Genomic DNA, 16940 nt, shown 5'->3' with positions numbered 1-16940 from the left:
TCCGGAAGTTCTCCTCTTAAACATAGTGCTTTCATGTCTTCATTGAGAGTCCAACCTATTTCAACAGGTGGGATTTGTGATGTGTGTGTAATTCTCTTTGCCTCACAAGGAAAGAACATTTCAGATAGTAAGATTATGTTACTGAAATGTGCATGAGGATAATACTTACTTTCTGGCTGAGCACTGGATCTCTTCATATAAAGTCTGTTAGGAACGCGGTTCCCTCCTGAAGTCATTGTATAAGTGAACATTCAGCTGGTCCCCACAGTGAGTGCTTTGAGATTGGTGATGTTCTGGTTGCCATGGACACCAGATTTCAACACACCACTGAGCACAGGAAATCCATTCCATGCAAAGCAATGGAGCCAGCAGATGGGCACAGTGACAGCTAACTGCACATAGTGCTATGACCAATATTTGTTTTGCCACCTCTAATTTAGATGATGTTCTCACCCATCAAGTCTGTAAGACTGTCTCTCTTCAGAGAAAAAGCTTCTTTATGGGCCAGGTAGCAACACTTACACTTCAGTGTGTCAAAGTCATTCGTTTGTCTGGGTTGTTGAATGGATAAAGCTGTTCAGAAAAGAAAACCTGATCTTAAAAAAAACACTTCCTTGTTCAGCTTTCAAGAAGGTGGATCAAATGACTTCTTGAAAATTTAATTTGTCCAAGGGGCTAGCACCCCAAGAATAATGAGTCTGTTAACTTGGTGGGTTTCCCTAGTAACTCAACCCACAAAGAAAACAATGAGGCAAAGATAAGTGGTACTTAGATATAAATAATGCATGAAAACAACATGTTTTTCTTTGGGACAGACCAAACATCCAAGGTATTGTTCTTAATTACTGAATATAGGTCAGAGATCAATCAATGAAAGTCAATCATGAAGAAAAACACTTAGTGGACCACACCATGGATTGCTGGCCAGTTTACCAAGAGACCATCACCATGTGGGGTTATTAAAGGACCTCTCTGCCACATAGAGGAAATCTACCATGTGTTTTGTAGGGGCCTGTCATATGATGAACATCACTCATTAACCAGCAAAAATGAAAACAGCCAAGTTAATAAAAAATTAATACAATCTATCATATTCACATTTAGAGGTCAATAAATACAGTGTAATTTCATTAAAACAACCTCTTTTAGAACACTGGGAGGTTAAATTATTGGCAAAATAATTCAATCCATTTAAAAGAATTTTTACTACGCACATTTTCCCCCAATTTAATCAGTAATAAGGAAATTACAAACCAATACATTAATAAAGGAAAGAACAAGAACCATATGATACTCTCAATAGATGCTAAAAAAGCATTTGACAAAGTACAGCATCCCTTCCTGATCAAAACTCTTCAAAGTGTAGGGATAGAGGGCACATACCTCAATATTACCAAAACCATCTATGAAAAACCCACCGCAAATATCATTCTCAATGGAGAAAAACTGAGAGCTTTTCTGCTAAGGTCAGGAACATGGCAGGGATGTCCATTATCACCGCTGCTATTCAACATAGTACTAGAAGTCTTAGCCTCAGCAATCAGACAACAAAAAGAAATTAAAGGCATCCAAATCAGCAAAGAAGAAGTCAAACTATCACTCTTCGCAGATGATATGATACTACATGTGGAAAACTCAAAAGATTCCACTCCAAATCTGCTAGAACTTGTACAGGAATTCAGTAAAGTGTCAGGATATAAAATCAATGCACAGAAATCAGTTGCATTTCTCTACACCAACAACAAGACAGAAGAAAGAGAAATTAAGGAGTCAATTTACAATTTACAATTGCACCCAAAACCATAAGATATCTAGGAATAAACCTAACCAAAGAGGCAAAGAATCTATACTCAGAAAACTATAAAGTACTCATGAAAGAAATTGAGGAAGACACAAAGAAATGGAAAAATGTTCCATTCTCCTGCTCCTGGATTGGAAGAACAAATATTGTGAAAATGTCTATGTTACCTAAAGCATTCTACACATTTAATGCAATCCCTATCAAAATACCATCCCTTTTTTTTTTCCCCAAGAAATGGAACAAATAATCCTAAAATTATCTGGAACCCGAAAAGAACTTGAATAGCCAAAGAAATATTGAAAAAGAAAGCCAAAGTTGGTGGCATCACAATTCTGGACTTCAAGCTCTATTACAAAGCTGTCATCATCAAGACAGTATGGTACTGGCATAAAAACAGACACATAGATCAATGGAACAGAATAGAGAGCCCAGAAATAGACCCTCAACTTTATGGTCAACTAATCTTCGACAAAGCAGGAAAGAATGTCCAATGGAAAAAAAGACAGTCTCTTCAATAAATGGTGTTGGGGGAATTGGACAGCCAAATGCAGAAAAATGAAATTGGACCATTTCCTTATACCACACACAAAAATAGACTCAAAATGGATGAAGGACCTCAATGTGGGAAAGGAATCCATCAAAATCCTTGAGGAGAACACAGGCAGCAACCTCTTCGACCTCAGCCACTGCAACATCTTCCTAGGAACATAGCCAAAGGCAAAGAAAGCAAGGGCAAAAATGAACTATTGCGATTTCATCAAGATCAAAAGCTTTTGCACAGTAAAGGAAACAGTTAACAAAGCCAAAAGACAACTGACAGAATGGGAGAAGATATTTGCAAACGACATAAAGGATAAAGGGCTAGTGTCCAAAATCTATAAAGAGCTTAGCAAACTCAACATCCAAAGAATAATCCAATCAAGAAACGGGCAGATGACATGAACAGACATTTCTGCAAAGAAGACATCCAGATGGCCAACAGACACATGAAAAAGTGCTCCATATCACTCGGCATCAGGAAAATACAAATCAAAACCACAACGAGATACCACCTCACACCAGTCAGAATGGCTAAAATTAACAAGTCAGGAAATGACAGATGCTGGCGAGGATGCGGAGAAAGGGGAACCCTCCTACACTGTTGGTGGGAATGTAAGCTGGTGCAACCACTCTGGAAAACAGCATGGAGGTTCCTCAAAAAGTTGAAAGTAGAGCTACCCTATGACCCAGCAACTGCACTACTGGGTATTTGCCCTAAAGATACAAATGTAGTGATCTGAAGGGGCACATGTACCTGAATGTTTATAGCGGCAATGTCCACAATAGCCAAACTATGGAAAGAACCTAGATGTCCATCAACAGATGAATGGATAAAGAAGAAGTGGTATAGGGGCGCCTGGGTGGCTCAGTGGGTTAAGCCGCTGCCTTCGGCTCAGGTCATGATCTCAGGGTCCTGGGATCGAGTCCCTCATCGGGCTCTCTGCTCAGCAGGGAGCCTGCTTCCTCCTCTCTCTCTCTGCCTACTTGTGATCTCTCTCTGTCAAATAAATAAATAAAATCTTTAAAAAAAAAAAAGAAGTGGTATATATATACAACGGAATACTATGTAGCCATCAAAAGAAATGAAATCTTGCCATTTGCGACGATGTGGATGGAACTAGAGGGTATTATGCTGAGCAAACTAAGTCAATCGGAGAAAGACAACTATAATATGATCTCTCTGATATGAGGAAGAGGAGATGCAACGTGAGGGGTTTGGGGGTAGGAAAAGAATAAATGAAACAAGATGGGATCGGGAGGGAGACAAACCATAAGAAACTCTTACTGTCACAAAACAAACTGAGGGTTGCTGGGGGGAAGGGGTAGGGAGAGGGTGGTGGGGTTATGGACATTGGGGAGGGTGTGTGCTATGGTGAGTGCTGTGAAGTGTGTAAACCTGGTGATTCATAGACCTGTACCCCTGGGGCTAAAAATACATTATATGTTTATGGAAAGAAAAAAAGAAAATTACAAACCATGTTCTCGCCAAATAATTACAATGCCAACAATAAGCTTAGATTTTGGTGCAATGTATTTTTTTTTAAAGATTTTTTTATTTATTTATCAGAGAGAGAGGGGGGTAAAGAGCGAGCACAGGCAGACAGAATGGCAGGCAGAGGCAGAGGGAGAAGCAGGCTCCCTGCCGAGCAAGGAGCCCGATGTGGGACTCGATCCCAGGACGCTGGGATCATGACCTGAGCCGAAGGCAGCTGCTTAACCAACTGAGCCACCCAGGCGTCCCTGGTGCAATGTATTTAACAGATGAGAAGGTATAAATAAATTCTAAGGAAATCTGCATTACTGGGTACATTTTTTTAAAAGATTTTATTTATTTATCTGACAGACAGAGATCACAGGTAGGCAGAGAGGCAGGCAGAGAGAGAGGAGGAAGCAGGCTCCCTGCTAAGATCGTAACCTGAGCCAAAGGCAGAAGCTTTAACCCACTGAGCCACTCAGGCGCCCCTACTGGGTAGATTTTTTAAATCACTGTATCATAAAAAATAAAAAGGAAAAGGTCTAAGCGTTTTCCATTTAAATTAATTTAGAGTAGGGGCAGCACTACTTTATGTCACACAGGTAGATTTAATTAAAAGATTCTAAAATGAGAGGGGTTCTAGGAGCATCAAAATCATGTTTTCTATCTGATCTGGAAATGTAATGACGTGTCTCTTCTATTATTATGAACTAATTTAAAACTGCTGGAACTTGGTGTATTTGGGCCTTTAAAGAAATTCTTTTCTTTTTCTTTTTTTTAATTTTATTTTTTTCAGTGTTCCAAAATTCATTGTTTATGCACCACACCCAGGGCTCTATGCAATACGTGCCCTCCTAAATACCCACCACCAGGCTCACCCAACCCCCGACCCTGCTCCCCTCCAAAAAAAAAAAAAAAAAGAAAGAAACCTTGTATATATAGTACAAAATTATATTTATCAGGAAAAAAAAAGGAATCCACACATTCATTCACAGATTGATAACAGAGTTCTTAAACCTGCAAGGAGATGTGCCAGGCAGTGAATCTTTCCTTCAGCATTAACTATGACCTGAAGAGCTAATAGTCTGGCATTTATGGAAGAAATTATTTTCAGCACAAAAGACAAACGATGAAAATCATGAAGTTTGGGGGGAATCCATCAAATCTGTTGATAGGCAATCCCATAAAATTGGAAGAAAAATAGTGATTTAGAGCTTTTTACTCTCAAGTTTGCTCTGTGAACCAGAAGCAGTAGCCACAACATCACCTGGGAAATTGCTAGGGATGCCGCATCTTGGGCCTTAACCTAGACCTGCTGAATCAAAACTTGGTTTTTAACAAGATCCCCAGGAGATCTGTGCGCACAGTTAAGTATAAGGAGCACTAAGAGAAAGCACAGACTTGACAACCAGCCTGCAGGGGGCAGAACCCCATTTCTACCACTGACTAGGGGTGTAACCTGGAAGAAGTTCCCTAGCTTCTGGGCACCTCAGTTCCCTCACTGGGTACGATGGAGATAGCAATGGTGCCTGAGTCATAAGGTTGCTGGTAGTATTAAAGGACATATGTAAAGTGCTTATCAAGCTTATAAAGTTTGTCCCTACATCCTTCTAGCAATCACAGGGTTCTGGCTCAAGAGTAACAGAGGATGTAAGCTGTAGCTCATAGATGTGCCCCGCTTGTGGGTGGGTCTGTAAGCAGACAACGAGGAACTGGACTCGGCCTACAAAAAACCACACTCTCCAACCTGCTGTCATTTCAAGCCAAACTTGTGGGGTTTTCATAAGCAGTGCATAACACACAGCTGCTTGGAGAGACCACTCAAACCCAGAATGAGTGAAACCCTGCCTATGCATTCTGTTTGCTGAGTGTCGAAGGAAACAACAGAAACTAATTTTCTGCCCTAGAAACTTCCGTCCTCATTTTCTACCTATCAGTTTCTCATCTACTAAAAAGTCTGATGAAACCCAGCACTGAAAATGTAGAAACATCAGCACTCCCCAATACACATGGAGGGAAAGGAAATTGATAAAATCTTCCTGGAAAGCAGTTTTGATCATCTCTATCAAATGGAAACGATCTATAAACTTTGAAGGAGCAGTTGTGTTTTAAATTTACCCTAGGGATGCCTGGGTGGCTCAGTCAGTTAAGAGGTAAATCGTCTGCCTGCCTTCCACTGGGGTCACCACCCTTGCTCAGCAGGGAGCCTGCTTCTCCCTCTGCCTGCCACTCCCCCTGCTTGTGATGGTGCATGTGCTCTTTCTCTGGCAAATAAATAAAATCTTAAAAAATAAATAAAAAAATTTATCCTACATATATATACTTGCAACAGAAGGTGAAGATACATAAACATACATTAAAAGACATGTATATGTCTGTACACATTACATGTAAGTATTGCATATGTATATATGCATGTTATATGTATAAGTGTGAATTCTTTACAGCACGGTTTTGACAGCAAAAAAAGAAAAAAACTTGAATTTAATATCAATCATTAATGGTTAAATTGTGCTATAGCCATTAAATCAAACCAATATAAAGAATGAGACCTCTTTCTATGCAGTCATGTGCAAGAAAACTATAGAATATATATAATATGATCATTTCCATAGATGGATAAAGATATAGGCAATTTACATGGAATATTTCTTAAAAAGATAAATTAATGATAATATGTTCAAAGACATTCTGTTATGTACCTTTCTGTGTCTTCTCATTGTTTGGCTTTACCCATTGAGTATGAGGGCAGTAATAATTTTTAAGAAAAACTAGGGGGAAAAAAATCTCAAACAACCTAACATTATACAGAGCAGAAATAAAATACAGACCAGGAACACAATAGAAAAGACCAACTAAGAATTGATTCTTAGAAATGATAAACAAAACTGACAAACCTGTAGTTAGAATAAAAGAAAACAGATTCAAATAAAATCAGAAATAAAGAGACATAGTAAATGACACCACCCCAATACAAAGGGTATGAGACTACTGTGAACAATTATGTACCACCAACAAATTGAACAATCTAGAAGAAATGGATGAGTTCATAGAAACACACAATCTATCAAGATCGAATCATAACAAAATAGAAAACTGAGGTGCCTGGGTGGCTCAGTTGGCTAAGCGTCTGCCTTTGCCTTTGGTCAGGATCCCAGAGTTCTGGAATAGAGGCCTGCATCGAGTTTCCTGCTCAGCAAGGAGTCTGCTTCTCCCTCTCCCTCTGTCTGCTGTTCCCCCTACTTGTGCTCTGTCACACAAATAAATAAAACCTTTTTTTCAAAAAAATTAAGAATAGAAAATCGGGGCACCTGGGTGGCTCAGTGGGTTAAAGCCTCTGCCTTCAGCTCAGGTCATGATCCCAGTGTCCTGAGATTGTGCCCTATGTCAGGCTCTCTGCTCAGTAGGGAGCCTGCTTCCCTTCCTCTCTCTCTCTGCCTGTCTCTCTACCTACCTGTGATCTGTCAAATAAATAAATCTTAAAAAAAGGAAAAGAAATAGAAAATCTAAACAGACCAATAAGGAGTAAGGAGATGGAATCAGTAACCAAAAACCTGTCATCAAAGACAGACCAGGACCCACAGGTTCTGAAGGAATCTACCAAGCAGTTAAAAAAGAATGTCAATCCTCAAATTCCTCCAAAAGAACTGAAAAGGAGGGGACACTTCCAATTCATTTTATGAGGCCATTATTACCCTGACACCAAAGCCAGATAAAAGCACTATAGATAGGCCAATACCCCTAATGAATAAAGATGCAAACATTTGCAACAAAATATTAGTAAACCACATTCAGCAACACATTAAAGGATCATACAACATGACCAAATTGGATTCATCCCTGTGATGTAAGAATGGTTCAGCATATGCTATTAAATGTGATAGAGCACATTAATAGAAGACCAAAAAATCATAGGATTACCTCAAGACATACAGAAAAAGCATTTGACTAAATTCAACACCCAATTATGATAAAAACTCTCAACAAATTGGATATAGAAAGAACACACCTCAACATGATCAAGGCCATATAAGAGAAGCCCACAGCTAACAAACATCATACTCAATGATAAAAGGTTGACCACTCTTCCTCCAAGATTAGGAGCAAGACACAAAGCTGCTCACACTCACCACAACTAGTCAACATAGTACTAGGAAAAATCCTAAAAGACATGAAACCACAAAAGACCCTGAATAGCCAAAGCAATTCTAAGGCAGAACTGTACAGTTCAAGGCATCACACTTTCTGATTCTCAACTATATTACAAAGCTATAGTAATAAAAACAGTATGGTACTGGCATAAAAACAGACATATAGACCAATGAAAAAAATCAGGAGTCCATAAATAAATCCACACATATATGGTCAACTAACATCTGACATGGGAGCCAAGACAAATCAATGGAGAAAAGCTAGTTCTTCAGTAAGTGGTGCTGGAAAAACGGAATAACCACATGCAGAAAAATGAAACTGAACTCCTATCTTACACCACTCACAAAAATTATTTCAAAACGGATTAAAGACTTAAACATAAGACCTGAAACTGTGAAATATGAAGAAAGCAAAGAAAACACCCCTTGAGGCACCTGGGTGGCTCAGTGGGTTAAGCCTCTACCTTCGGCTCAGGTCATGATCTCAGGGTCCTGGGATTGAGCTCCACATCAAGTTCTCTGCTCAGCAGGGACCCTGCTTCTCCCTCTCTCTCTGCCTGCCTCTCTGCCTACTTGTGATCTCTGTCTGTCAAATAAATAAATAAAATCTTGAAAAATAAAAGAAAACGCCCCTTGACATGGTCTTAGCAATGATTTTCTGGATAGGACCCCAAAAGCACAAGGAACAAAAGCAGAAATCAGTAAATGGGATGACATCAAACTAAAAAGCTTCTGCACAGCAAAGGAAACCATGAACAAAATGAAAAGGCAACCTATGGAATAGAAGAAAATATATGCAAACTCTACTTGAATAGGTGGTTAATATCAAAAATATATAAACAACTCCATATAGCTCAATAGCAAAATAAACAACTTGATTTAAAGATGGGCAGAAGAACTGTACATTTTTCCAAAGAAGACATACCCATGGCTAATGGGTAACTGCAAAGGTGTTCAACATCCTTAGCCACCAGGGAAATGGAAATCAGAACCACAATAGGGTCTCACTTCACCCCCGTTAGAACGGCTGTCATCAGAGAGACAAGAATTACCCTATGACCCAGCAATTCCACTTGTAGATATTGATCCAAAGGAAATGAAAACAGGATCTCAAAGAGATGCATGCATGCCCATGTTCATGGCAACATTATTCACAACAGCCAAGGAAGTGGGAGGTCATAAGACAGACCTTGCCAAGGGATATCAGGAGGCAGACATTTTGGTATCCACGCAACAGCTTTTTCCTTTTCCTCTTTTTTGTCAGAGCCTGCATTCAATGATCTAGGTTAAAAATGAAGGACATAATCTTCCCAGCCTCCCCTGAAACCAGAAGTGGCCAGTGACTAAGTGCTGGACAATGAGGCAGAAGGGAAATTCTTCAAGTATAAATGTTTTACATGATTTTTTAAAAGAAGCAAGAAAAAAGCCTCAGACTCTTCCTTTCTACTTTAGTTGAATGGGAACATCATGTCTGGAATGACAGTGGCCATCTTGCAACCCTAGAGAGTGGGACACTCCTACACTGAAAATTGCAGAGAAAAATGTTGGAAAGGGCTTGGGTTCGGATGACCTTCTCAAGTTGCTGGACCAATCTGTAATGGCCTAGCTCTACACCCCTTAGAAAGTGAGGTACTAGATGTTCCCATTATTCAGATCACTTTTTATTGGACAGTCTACTATTTGCGGCTAAAAGCATCACCACTTACACAGCTGCCAACCACCTGCCTTAGGAATGAGCCAAGGACCCAATTAACAATCTAGCAATAGATATATATAATTATGGAAGGAAGATATATTCCTGGTATCTGGTGTGATTTTCTATATGATGTTCAGAATCACTTTTGATTTTCTGTTCATGGATGCAAAAGGAACAACTCTGATTCCATTAAGCAGCTACTGTGGGCCAAGCAAAGGCACTTGATCTAAAGTGAGTCACCACAGCAACTTCCAGACCAGCCCCCTTTGGCTGGGGAAATAAAATCACATCTGTATTTCCTCAAATCTCATTTAAACAATTTCGCATTTACTTTCATTACAAATGCAGACCATGAACCACTCAAGTACTTGTGACTTTGCCACCTATAGAAATCACAGCTATATTCCTATCACACTGCAGTTGTTGAAGATAGCTCGAAATATCACTGACCCTCATCACTCTTTCAAAGGTACCGTAATTTGTAGGCTTGCTGCGAAATCTTGTTATTTAACGTGTTAATAAAGAAACACACAGGCTACTGCATCACAATTTTTCAAACGTTTTGTTAACTGAATGTTGATATAACTGGCTTCCTTTGTAACCCTAAGTGTTTGATTTTATGCACCTAAAAATGTTATTCTAGGAGGTATTGATGGGAGGCGCCTGGGTGGCTCAGTCGGTTAAGTGGCTGCCTTCAGCTCAGGTCATGATCCCAGAGTCCTGGGACCGAGCCCCATGTCGGGCGGGGTCCTTGCTCAGCCGGGGGCCTGCTGCTCCCTCTCCCTCTGCTCTGCTCGTGCTTTCTCTCTCTCTCAGTCTCCCTGTCTCTCAAATAAATAAATCTTTTAAAAAAAAAAAAAAAGGAACGAAAGGAAAAAGATCTAGCGATGGCTTCACCAAATTTACAAAGGGATCCTTGGCACAAAAGGGGCTTGGACCCCATGAAACTAGCCCCCCTTGTGACTGTTCAATTCACTGTCCATGCAGAAAACCAGGGTGATCTTTTTAAAGGTAAGTAAGATGAAGACATGACCATTAAAACCGGAGACAAGCCTCAACTCCTGACTGACCTGGCCCTGCAGGATCTTGTTTGAGCCGGCTCACAGCTCCTACGCAGTCGGTTGAGGGCTCTCTCATCCTTCTAGCCCTGGCTCACTCTGCTCCCATCACTTGGGCGGCCTTCCACTTCTTTGAAATCTACAAGCAGATTTGCACCTTGGGGGCTTCATCCTTCCGGTCTCTGCTGTCTGGAATGCCTACTCTTAAAGCAGCCGCTTCATGTTCAGGCTTCAATGATGAGCCAGGACATCACCTCCACAGAGAAGTCTTCCTGGCTATCCTCTGCCAGGGAGCATCCCACCCCTCTCCTGTTCTGTCCTGCCCTGCCCTGCCCCCAGGTATTTCCTGTTTACTTCCTTCAGAGCACTTGCCACAACATAATTATATTGATTTTTTGCTCACTACTAACTCTTGGCATCTAGCAAGGGGCCTGGTACATGTAAAATCCTGACATTCATTGAATGAAGGAATAAACGACAGAATTAAGTGAAAAGGAAGCTATCATTCATCCATTTTAGAAGTGAGGAAATTGAGGCTCAGAGATATAAAATTATTTGTCCCATGTCACCCAGTGGCAAAGCTATTATTTTAACTGTTGTCCCTAGGCCTCCCCTTTATCCCTCTACCATTTCTAACTTTTCCCAGCTACATTTCCCCCAATCTGGAAAGCAGAATGGACCCAATATAAGTTTTTATGGTGTGATTTCATAGGACTTCAGTGCCCCGTTGCTCAAGGATATCTGCTTAACAAACCGTCAAAGCTACTTCCCTTGAGTATTTCCAGGAGAGCCAAATTGAACAAAAATATATTACCTGGTTAGAGCGACTCTTCCTGTCGCTGTCTCTGTACATACATCGACACACGTTTTTTCTCATCTCTGAATCTTATCGATACAAACAATAAAATCAGATGGAAGGAAGTCAAAAAAGGGTAGACTAAGGATGAAAAAAATTTAACCCAAATTAAATGCTAGTATATGGAAGTACATAAGGCACTTTATAATCAGATATGTGGGCAATTTTGGCCACAGGCTTCCTAGTAACCAGCATCAAGTGAGAAACATGTCAGTTACGTGACATATTCTGAAGATTAAAAAATTCAATCAATTTCCAGGAAGAGCACAACCATTTCTGTACTCTAAGTACTGAGAGAAATTCCCCTTGTGGGTCCTTATAATGAAAGCATGATAGGATAGAGTGATCAGTATTCTCAACGACAACCTTATAAAAAAATATATCAAGCTTCAAAGAATGGTGTCTTATAGCAAAGCTCAACAGACATGACTGGTATGCCCAATCCTGTGCCGCACTGCATCGCCTTGCTCCTTCAAAGCATGGTCCCTGGACCAGCAGCATCACCTGGGAACTTGCTAGAAATGCAGAATCTCAGGCCCAATGCCAGGCCTGCTGAATTGGTCTGTATTCTATTGACAAGATCTGCAGGTGATTCCCATGAACGTTCAAGTTTAACAAGCGCCGGTCTCAAGGTTAAGCTTGATCTCAGGCAAAACTTCCAAGAAACTGGTATTCACTTATTCGGGCAACACAAATTTACTGAGACCTTGGTGGTAAGAAAGGATTCCGACCAATAGGACATATTCACCATTCAGAATGAGTGGCAAAGCAAGCCATAAACAGTATTTGCAATAATCCCAAAGGAAAAGGGGAGAACTTGAATATGTCCCAGGTACCCTCTTAATGATGAGACTATAACGATAAAAGAAAACCTCTCTACACGTATGGAGCTTACCTGCTAATTGGAAAAGACATAAACAAGTAAAGGGCATCAAGTTAGGGGACAAGGTTGCAGTTTCATAGAGGGTGAACAGGGAAGGAAGGCTTCACTGATGAGGCAGCGACCTATACAAGGTCAAAGAGCTAGCTATAAAAATAGCTAGGGGAAGAGTATTCCAAGCAAAGGGAACAGCGAGTACAAATACCCCGAGACAAGAAATGCCTGGCACAGCAAGAAGGCCAGTGTGGTTGAAGCAGAGTGAGCAGAAGAGCAATAGGTATGCAGGGGGGCCAAATCATGTGGGGCCTTGTCGGCCATTTTAAGGATCTGAGCTCTGAGAAAGATGAGAAGTCCCTGGAGAGAAGGTAATAGGGAGCCACTGCAGGATGCTGAGTGGGGGAAATGGCATAATGAAGTGCTTCTAAGATTGGTTTCTAAGAGGTACATGTAATGGCTTGAGAGAATTCAGCTGAGTATATTGCACTAATCCCAGTAAATGGGGCTTCATTCATTCAACTATTTATTAGGTGCCAAAGCTGTGCCAAGTAGTGTGGGGAGGATACAGACTAGGGTGATAACTGAAGGAATTGCCAGAGCAAAGTGAATATAAATGACATTGGAAGGAAAGAAACCCAGGACATAATAACAGATTATTTATAGAGAAATGACAGAAGTTGGCAACTCAATTTAATCAACGTTTATGGATCATCTACTGAGGGCAAAGCCATATGCTGGCTAGGGTGCAGGAGTGGGAATGGCGCAGAAGACATATTTTCCCCTCAGAAGGGCTTCCAGCCAGGCGTGCTTAACCCCTGCCCTGCACTTTTCAAGCCTGAATTTCTCAGATTACTGCAGCTGAGGCTGGCAGGGAGACTAGCTTATTTGCTCAGGTTAAGAGCTGGTTTTGGTGGTGGTGGTGGCGGCGGCGGCTGGGGGAGCAGTTGAACAACCCTCAGAACTTGTTCTGTCTCCTGGGAGTAGGGGCCAAAGAACCTCAAATTGATTAGTATAAAAAGACAGATTTGGTTTGGCAGGAGGGCAGCAGAGAGGTCTTAATAAATGTCTGTTTGGATCAGGGTTGCAGACTGGCCCTGGGCCACCAGTTTTGGGGCAATGAATCCTTGAGGTCTGTGTCCATCTGTATGACCTGATGGGTCTCCCACTCTTCACCACCCCAATCTGGAGAGAAGACCCCAAGGCACACAAAGGGAAAGCAGGCCAAAAAAGCCCTGAATTTGAAAATCGCCTACCACCAGACTGCAAGGTCTGAGGAGCAGATGCAAATGAAATGCAAATGATATGTAAATAGCCCTGTGGCCTTCTGAAAGGTTTTCTACAACTGGAAGGGCCCTTGGGGAACTGCTAGCAGATAACAGTGACTCAGAAGCAGAGTGAACTATTTCAAGACAACGTTGTCACACAGATCTTTGCTACCGTGCTAGCACAGGGCATAGTCTTTACTGATTTTTTTCTCACTTGTATCAACCTCACCTTCTATAAATAAAAAAAATCAAGTCTGCCTCTGTTATCTTAGAAGTTATCTAAGTTAATTACACTTTAAAAACACTGTGTACCTTTAATTTTTCTTCAAACGCCTCTTTCACCCAAATAAAGTCATGTTGAATGTGTCACTTCCTCCCTAGAACAATATTGGCTCCACTGGGTTATGAATGAAAATGCCTCTCTCTCAGTTCTAGTTACTATGATCCTTTGGAGGATTTTCCCCCCCTACGCCACAGGAACTGGCACATTCTCCTTTAATGGTCACATGCTGTATTCAAAGTGAATCCAGAAAAAAAAAATATGTAGTTGTGAAATCCAATTCACTTCAAGGAGCCACTGGAAAGCTATTCATTAAGAAAACCTGCCCTGTTAAGTACGTCGTCATCTTGACAATCCTAACTACGTGTTTTAGAATGAAAAATGCACATTCGATTACAATGGGGTGAACTTCTGTCTCCTTTAATGCGTTTCAAAGAGGACACCCCCATTAGACAGGCATTTTAAAAGAGCCCTGAGATTAACTGAATAGTAAGCAACCACAGTCAGCCCATCAGACCCGCAGCTGGGCCGTAATTCTGGGTTACAGACAGCGGCGCGGGGGACCGGCGGGAGGGAGGGGCCTGGGCTGTCGTCAAAGCCATTTACCTCCACGTTAGCCATGGAAACCATGAAAACCTAACCAGCCCCCCAAACTTCCAATACTTTGCCAGCAGTCTTGACATTCGAGGGTGCTTCAGCTTTTCGACAGGAGGGTCAAAAGAAGGGAAATCCCTTTCATTTTCGAGGAGTTCCCCCCGCCCCAAAGGGCCTCCAGGAAGCTGTTGGGCAAGGAGGCATCTGGGGAGATGCCACGTTCGGCGTAAAACAAGAACAAAGCGCAAAGACGCGGAATCCCAACAATTGAGAGACTGAAAAGGTGGGGGGGTAGACGGACAAAAACAGATGAACCTCTGGAGACTGAGGAAACGACAGCGCCAGAGTAACAAGGCGTGCGGAGGACAGGGGGTAGGGGTGCGCTGCTCCCGCAGCCGGGACTCGGGGGAAAGGGCCGGGCAGGCGGCGAGCGCCCCCCCGCGGCCGGGGCTGCCTCTTACCTCCTGGGCGAGTTTCTGCTTGAGCACCAGCGCGGCGCACAGGTAGCCCGCGCGGCCCACGAACAGCTCGTCGGAGCCGCACTCCAGGAAGGACACCGGCGCGCAGACGGCGCACAGAGCCCGGAACTTGCCCAGCGGCTGCACGTAGTCGGACCGGCCCAGGGCGTGGTACACGAGCGTGGCGACGGCGTACACGCCCGCTCCCCCGAGCAGGAAGGCAGCGCGGGTGTCGGCGTCCGGTTCGCCCCACTCCTCGGCGCGGGCGCACGCGTCTATGAGGCGCTTGGCCGAGCGCAGGTAGCGCTCCCGGGCCCCGGCAAAGAGCGGGCTCTGCGAGACGTGGTAGAGCATGTAGGCCACCCCGGCCACGCCGCCGTACAGCCCGCCCTGGCAGCTGCTGGCCGCGGCCGCCGCCCCCCGGGCCTCAGCGCCGCCCCCGAGCGGGGGCAGCTCCTGAAGGATGCGCTCGATGGTGGCGGTGACCAAGGGCGCCACCGCCTCCTCGCACTGGCCCGCCAGCAGACTGCCCTGGTAGTCATCGAAGCGGTTGGCGAAGCAGCGCTTGGTGTCCATGCTGCTGCCCGTGCCCCCCAAAGCCGGGCCGGGGTCCGCGTGAGGGCGCGCCCTGCAGCCCCGCGCACCACCTCTCGCTCTCGGAGGCACTCGGCCGGCGGTCGATGCGGCGGGGATGGAGCAGGGAGGCTGAGACGGGAGGTGACAAGAGGAGGCGGGCGCGAGGAAGAAGCACGGAGCGGATTGCCAAGTGGGGCACCGGGCTGCCGGGAAGCTCCCGAGTGGCCCAGGCGGGCGCTGGGGACGCGCGTCGTACGCCCCCCTCCGAGAGGCCGCGCCCTCGCCGAACCCGCCCCCTCCTGCGCCGCCGCAGCTCGGCCGCCTCTCCAAGGGGCCGAGGTGATCTCCGGCAGGACCCACGCGGGGCCCGCGCCACTCCTCCCGCTCCGCCCCCGGCTCCTCCCTTCCCGGCGGAAGGCCGGGGACGTGCGGGACACCGATCCGGAAAGCTGAGGCTCGGCACACACACACCTGACGCTGGAGGTGAAGACCTCGAGTCCCTAGTACACTACACTCAAAGTGTGGTCCTCGAGTCAGCCGATCAGCATCACCTGGGAGAGTGTTAAAAACGCAGCAGCTCAGACTTCGCTCCAAAGCTATCGAATCAAAATCAGCATATTTAGCAAGATCCCCAGGTGATTCACATGCACATTAAAGGTTGAGAAGCCACTGAACTGGGGCGAGGTGGGGGAGGGGGGGAGTTGGCTAGGAAAAAACGGAGAGCCCTCCAGAAACTTGTTTTCTCATTTTGGTCACTTTGGAGTTCTCATTCTGAATGTTTCCATCCCAAAGGCTGAGGGCTTTGAGTACATCACGTTTCAAGCATGGAATCGGTGGAAAGCCCCATAGGGAAACTTTCTTGGCCTTGGTTGTCATGTTCTTCTTGGAGTACACAGGAGTAAAAATGCAAAGAACCACACCAGGTTAAGGTAAGAGGATGGCGGCTCTGTCTTTCTCCTACTCTAGAGACCCCTCCCTCCCATGCATGCATCGTTAAGTCATTAACTGAATATAAGGGCAAATGCTGCGTGCGAATTTTAATTCAGCATTTTTACCCTTTTCTGCGGGTCCTTAGTTATCTCCTTCCTCCCTTCTCCCGTTTTTCCCTGCTGCTTTCCTTCCTCAGGCGTTATTGAGAGTCTGATATGTGTCCTGGACTCTGGAAATAGATGGATAAACAAAGCAGACAGGGTCCTACACCTCTTGGACCCTGCCGTCCACTGAGAAAGACAGAAAATGAACAATTACACACAAAAAAGTTGCCTTTCTTTTGCTCAGCTGTTTTAAAATAATTCTTCCATTCCCAAAGTGTTG

At 43.8% G+C, this 16940-nt stretch overlaps 1 protein-coding gene across 1 annotated transcript in view; it reads right to left on the bottom strand.

Moving 5' to 3' along the window:
• LANCL3 (LanC like 3) overlaps positions 1–15992 on the bottom strand; it is a 104009-nt gene extending 88017 nt beyond the window's left edge. Inside the window, exon 1 of the mRNA XM_032331307.1 lies at positions 15054–15992. Within this exon, the coding sequence (XP_032187198.1) occupies positions 15054–15626 (573 nt within the window). The 5' untranslated portion in view covers positions 15627–15992. The remainder of the gene's footprint in view (positions 1–15053) is intronic.
• Between the last annotated feature and the right edge of the window lie 948 nt (positions 15993–16940).

Source organism: Mustela erminea, chromosome X, assembly GCF_009829155.1.
Source record: "Mustela erminea isolate mMusErm1 chromosome X, mMusErm1.Pri, whole genome shotgun sequence".
NCBI lineage: Eukaryota > Metazoa > Chordata > Mammalia > Carnivora > Mustelidae > Mustela > Mustela erminea.
Note: the sequence above shows the minus strand (reverse complement) of the source record. Positions and strands in the feature narration are given on the sequence as shown.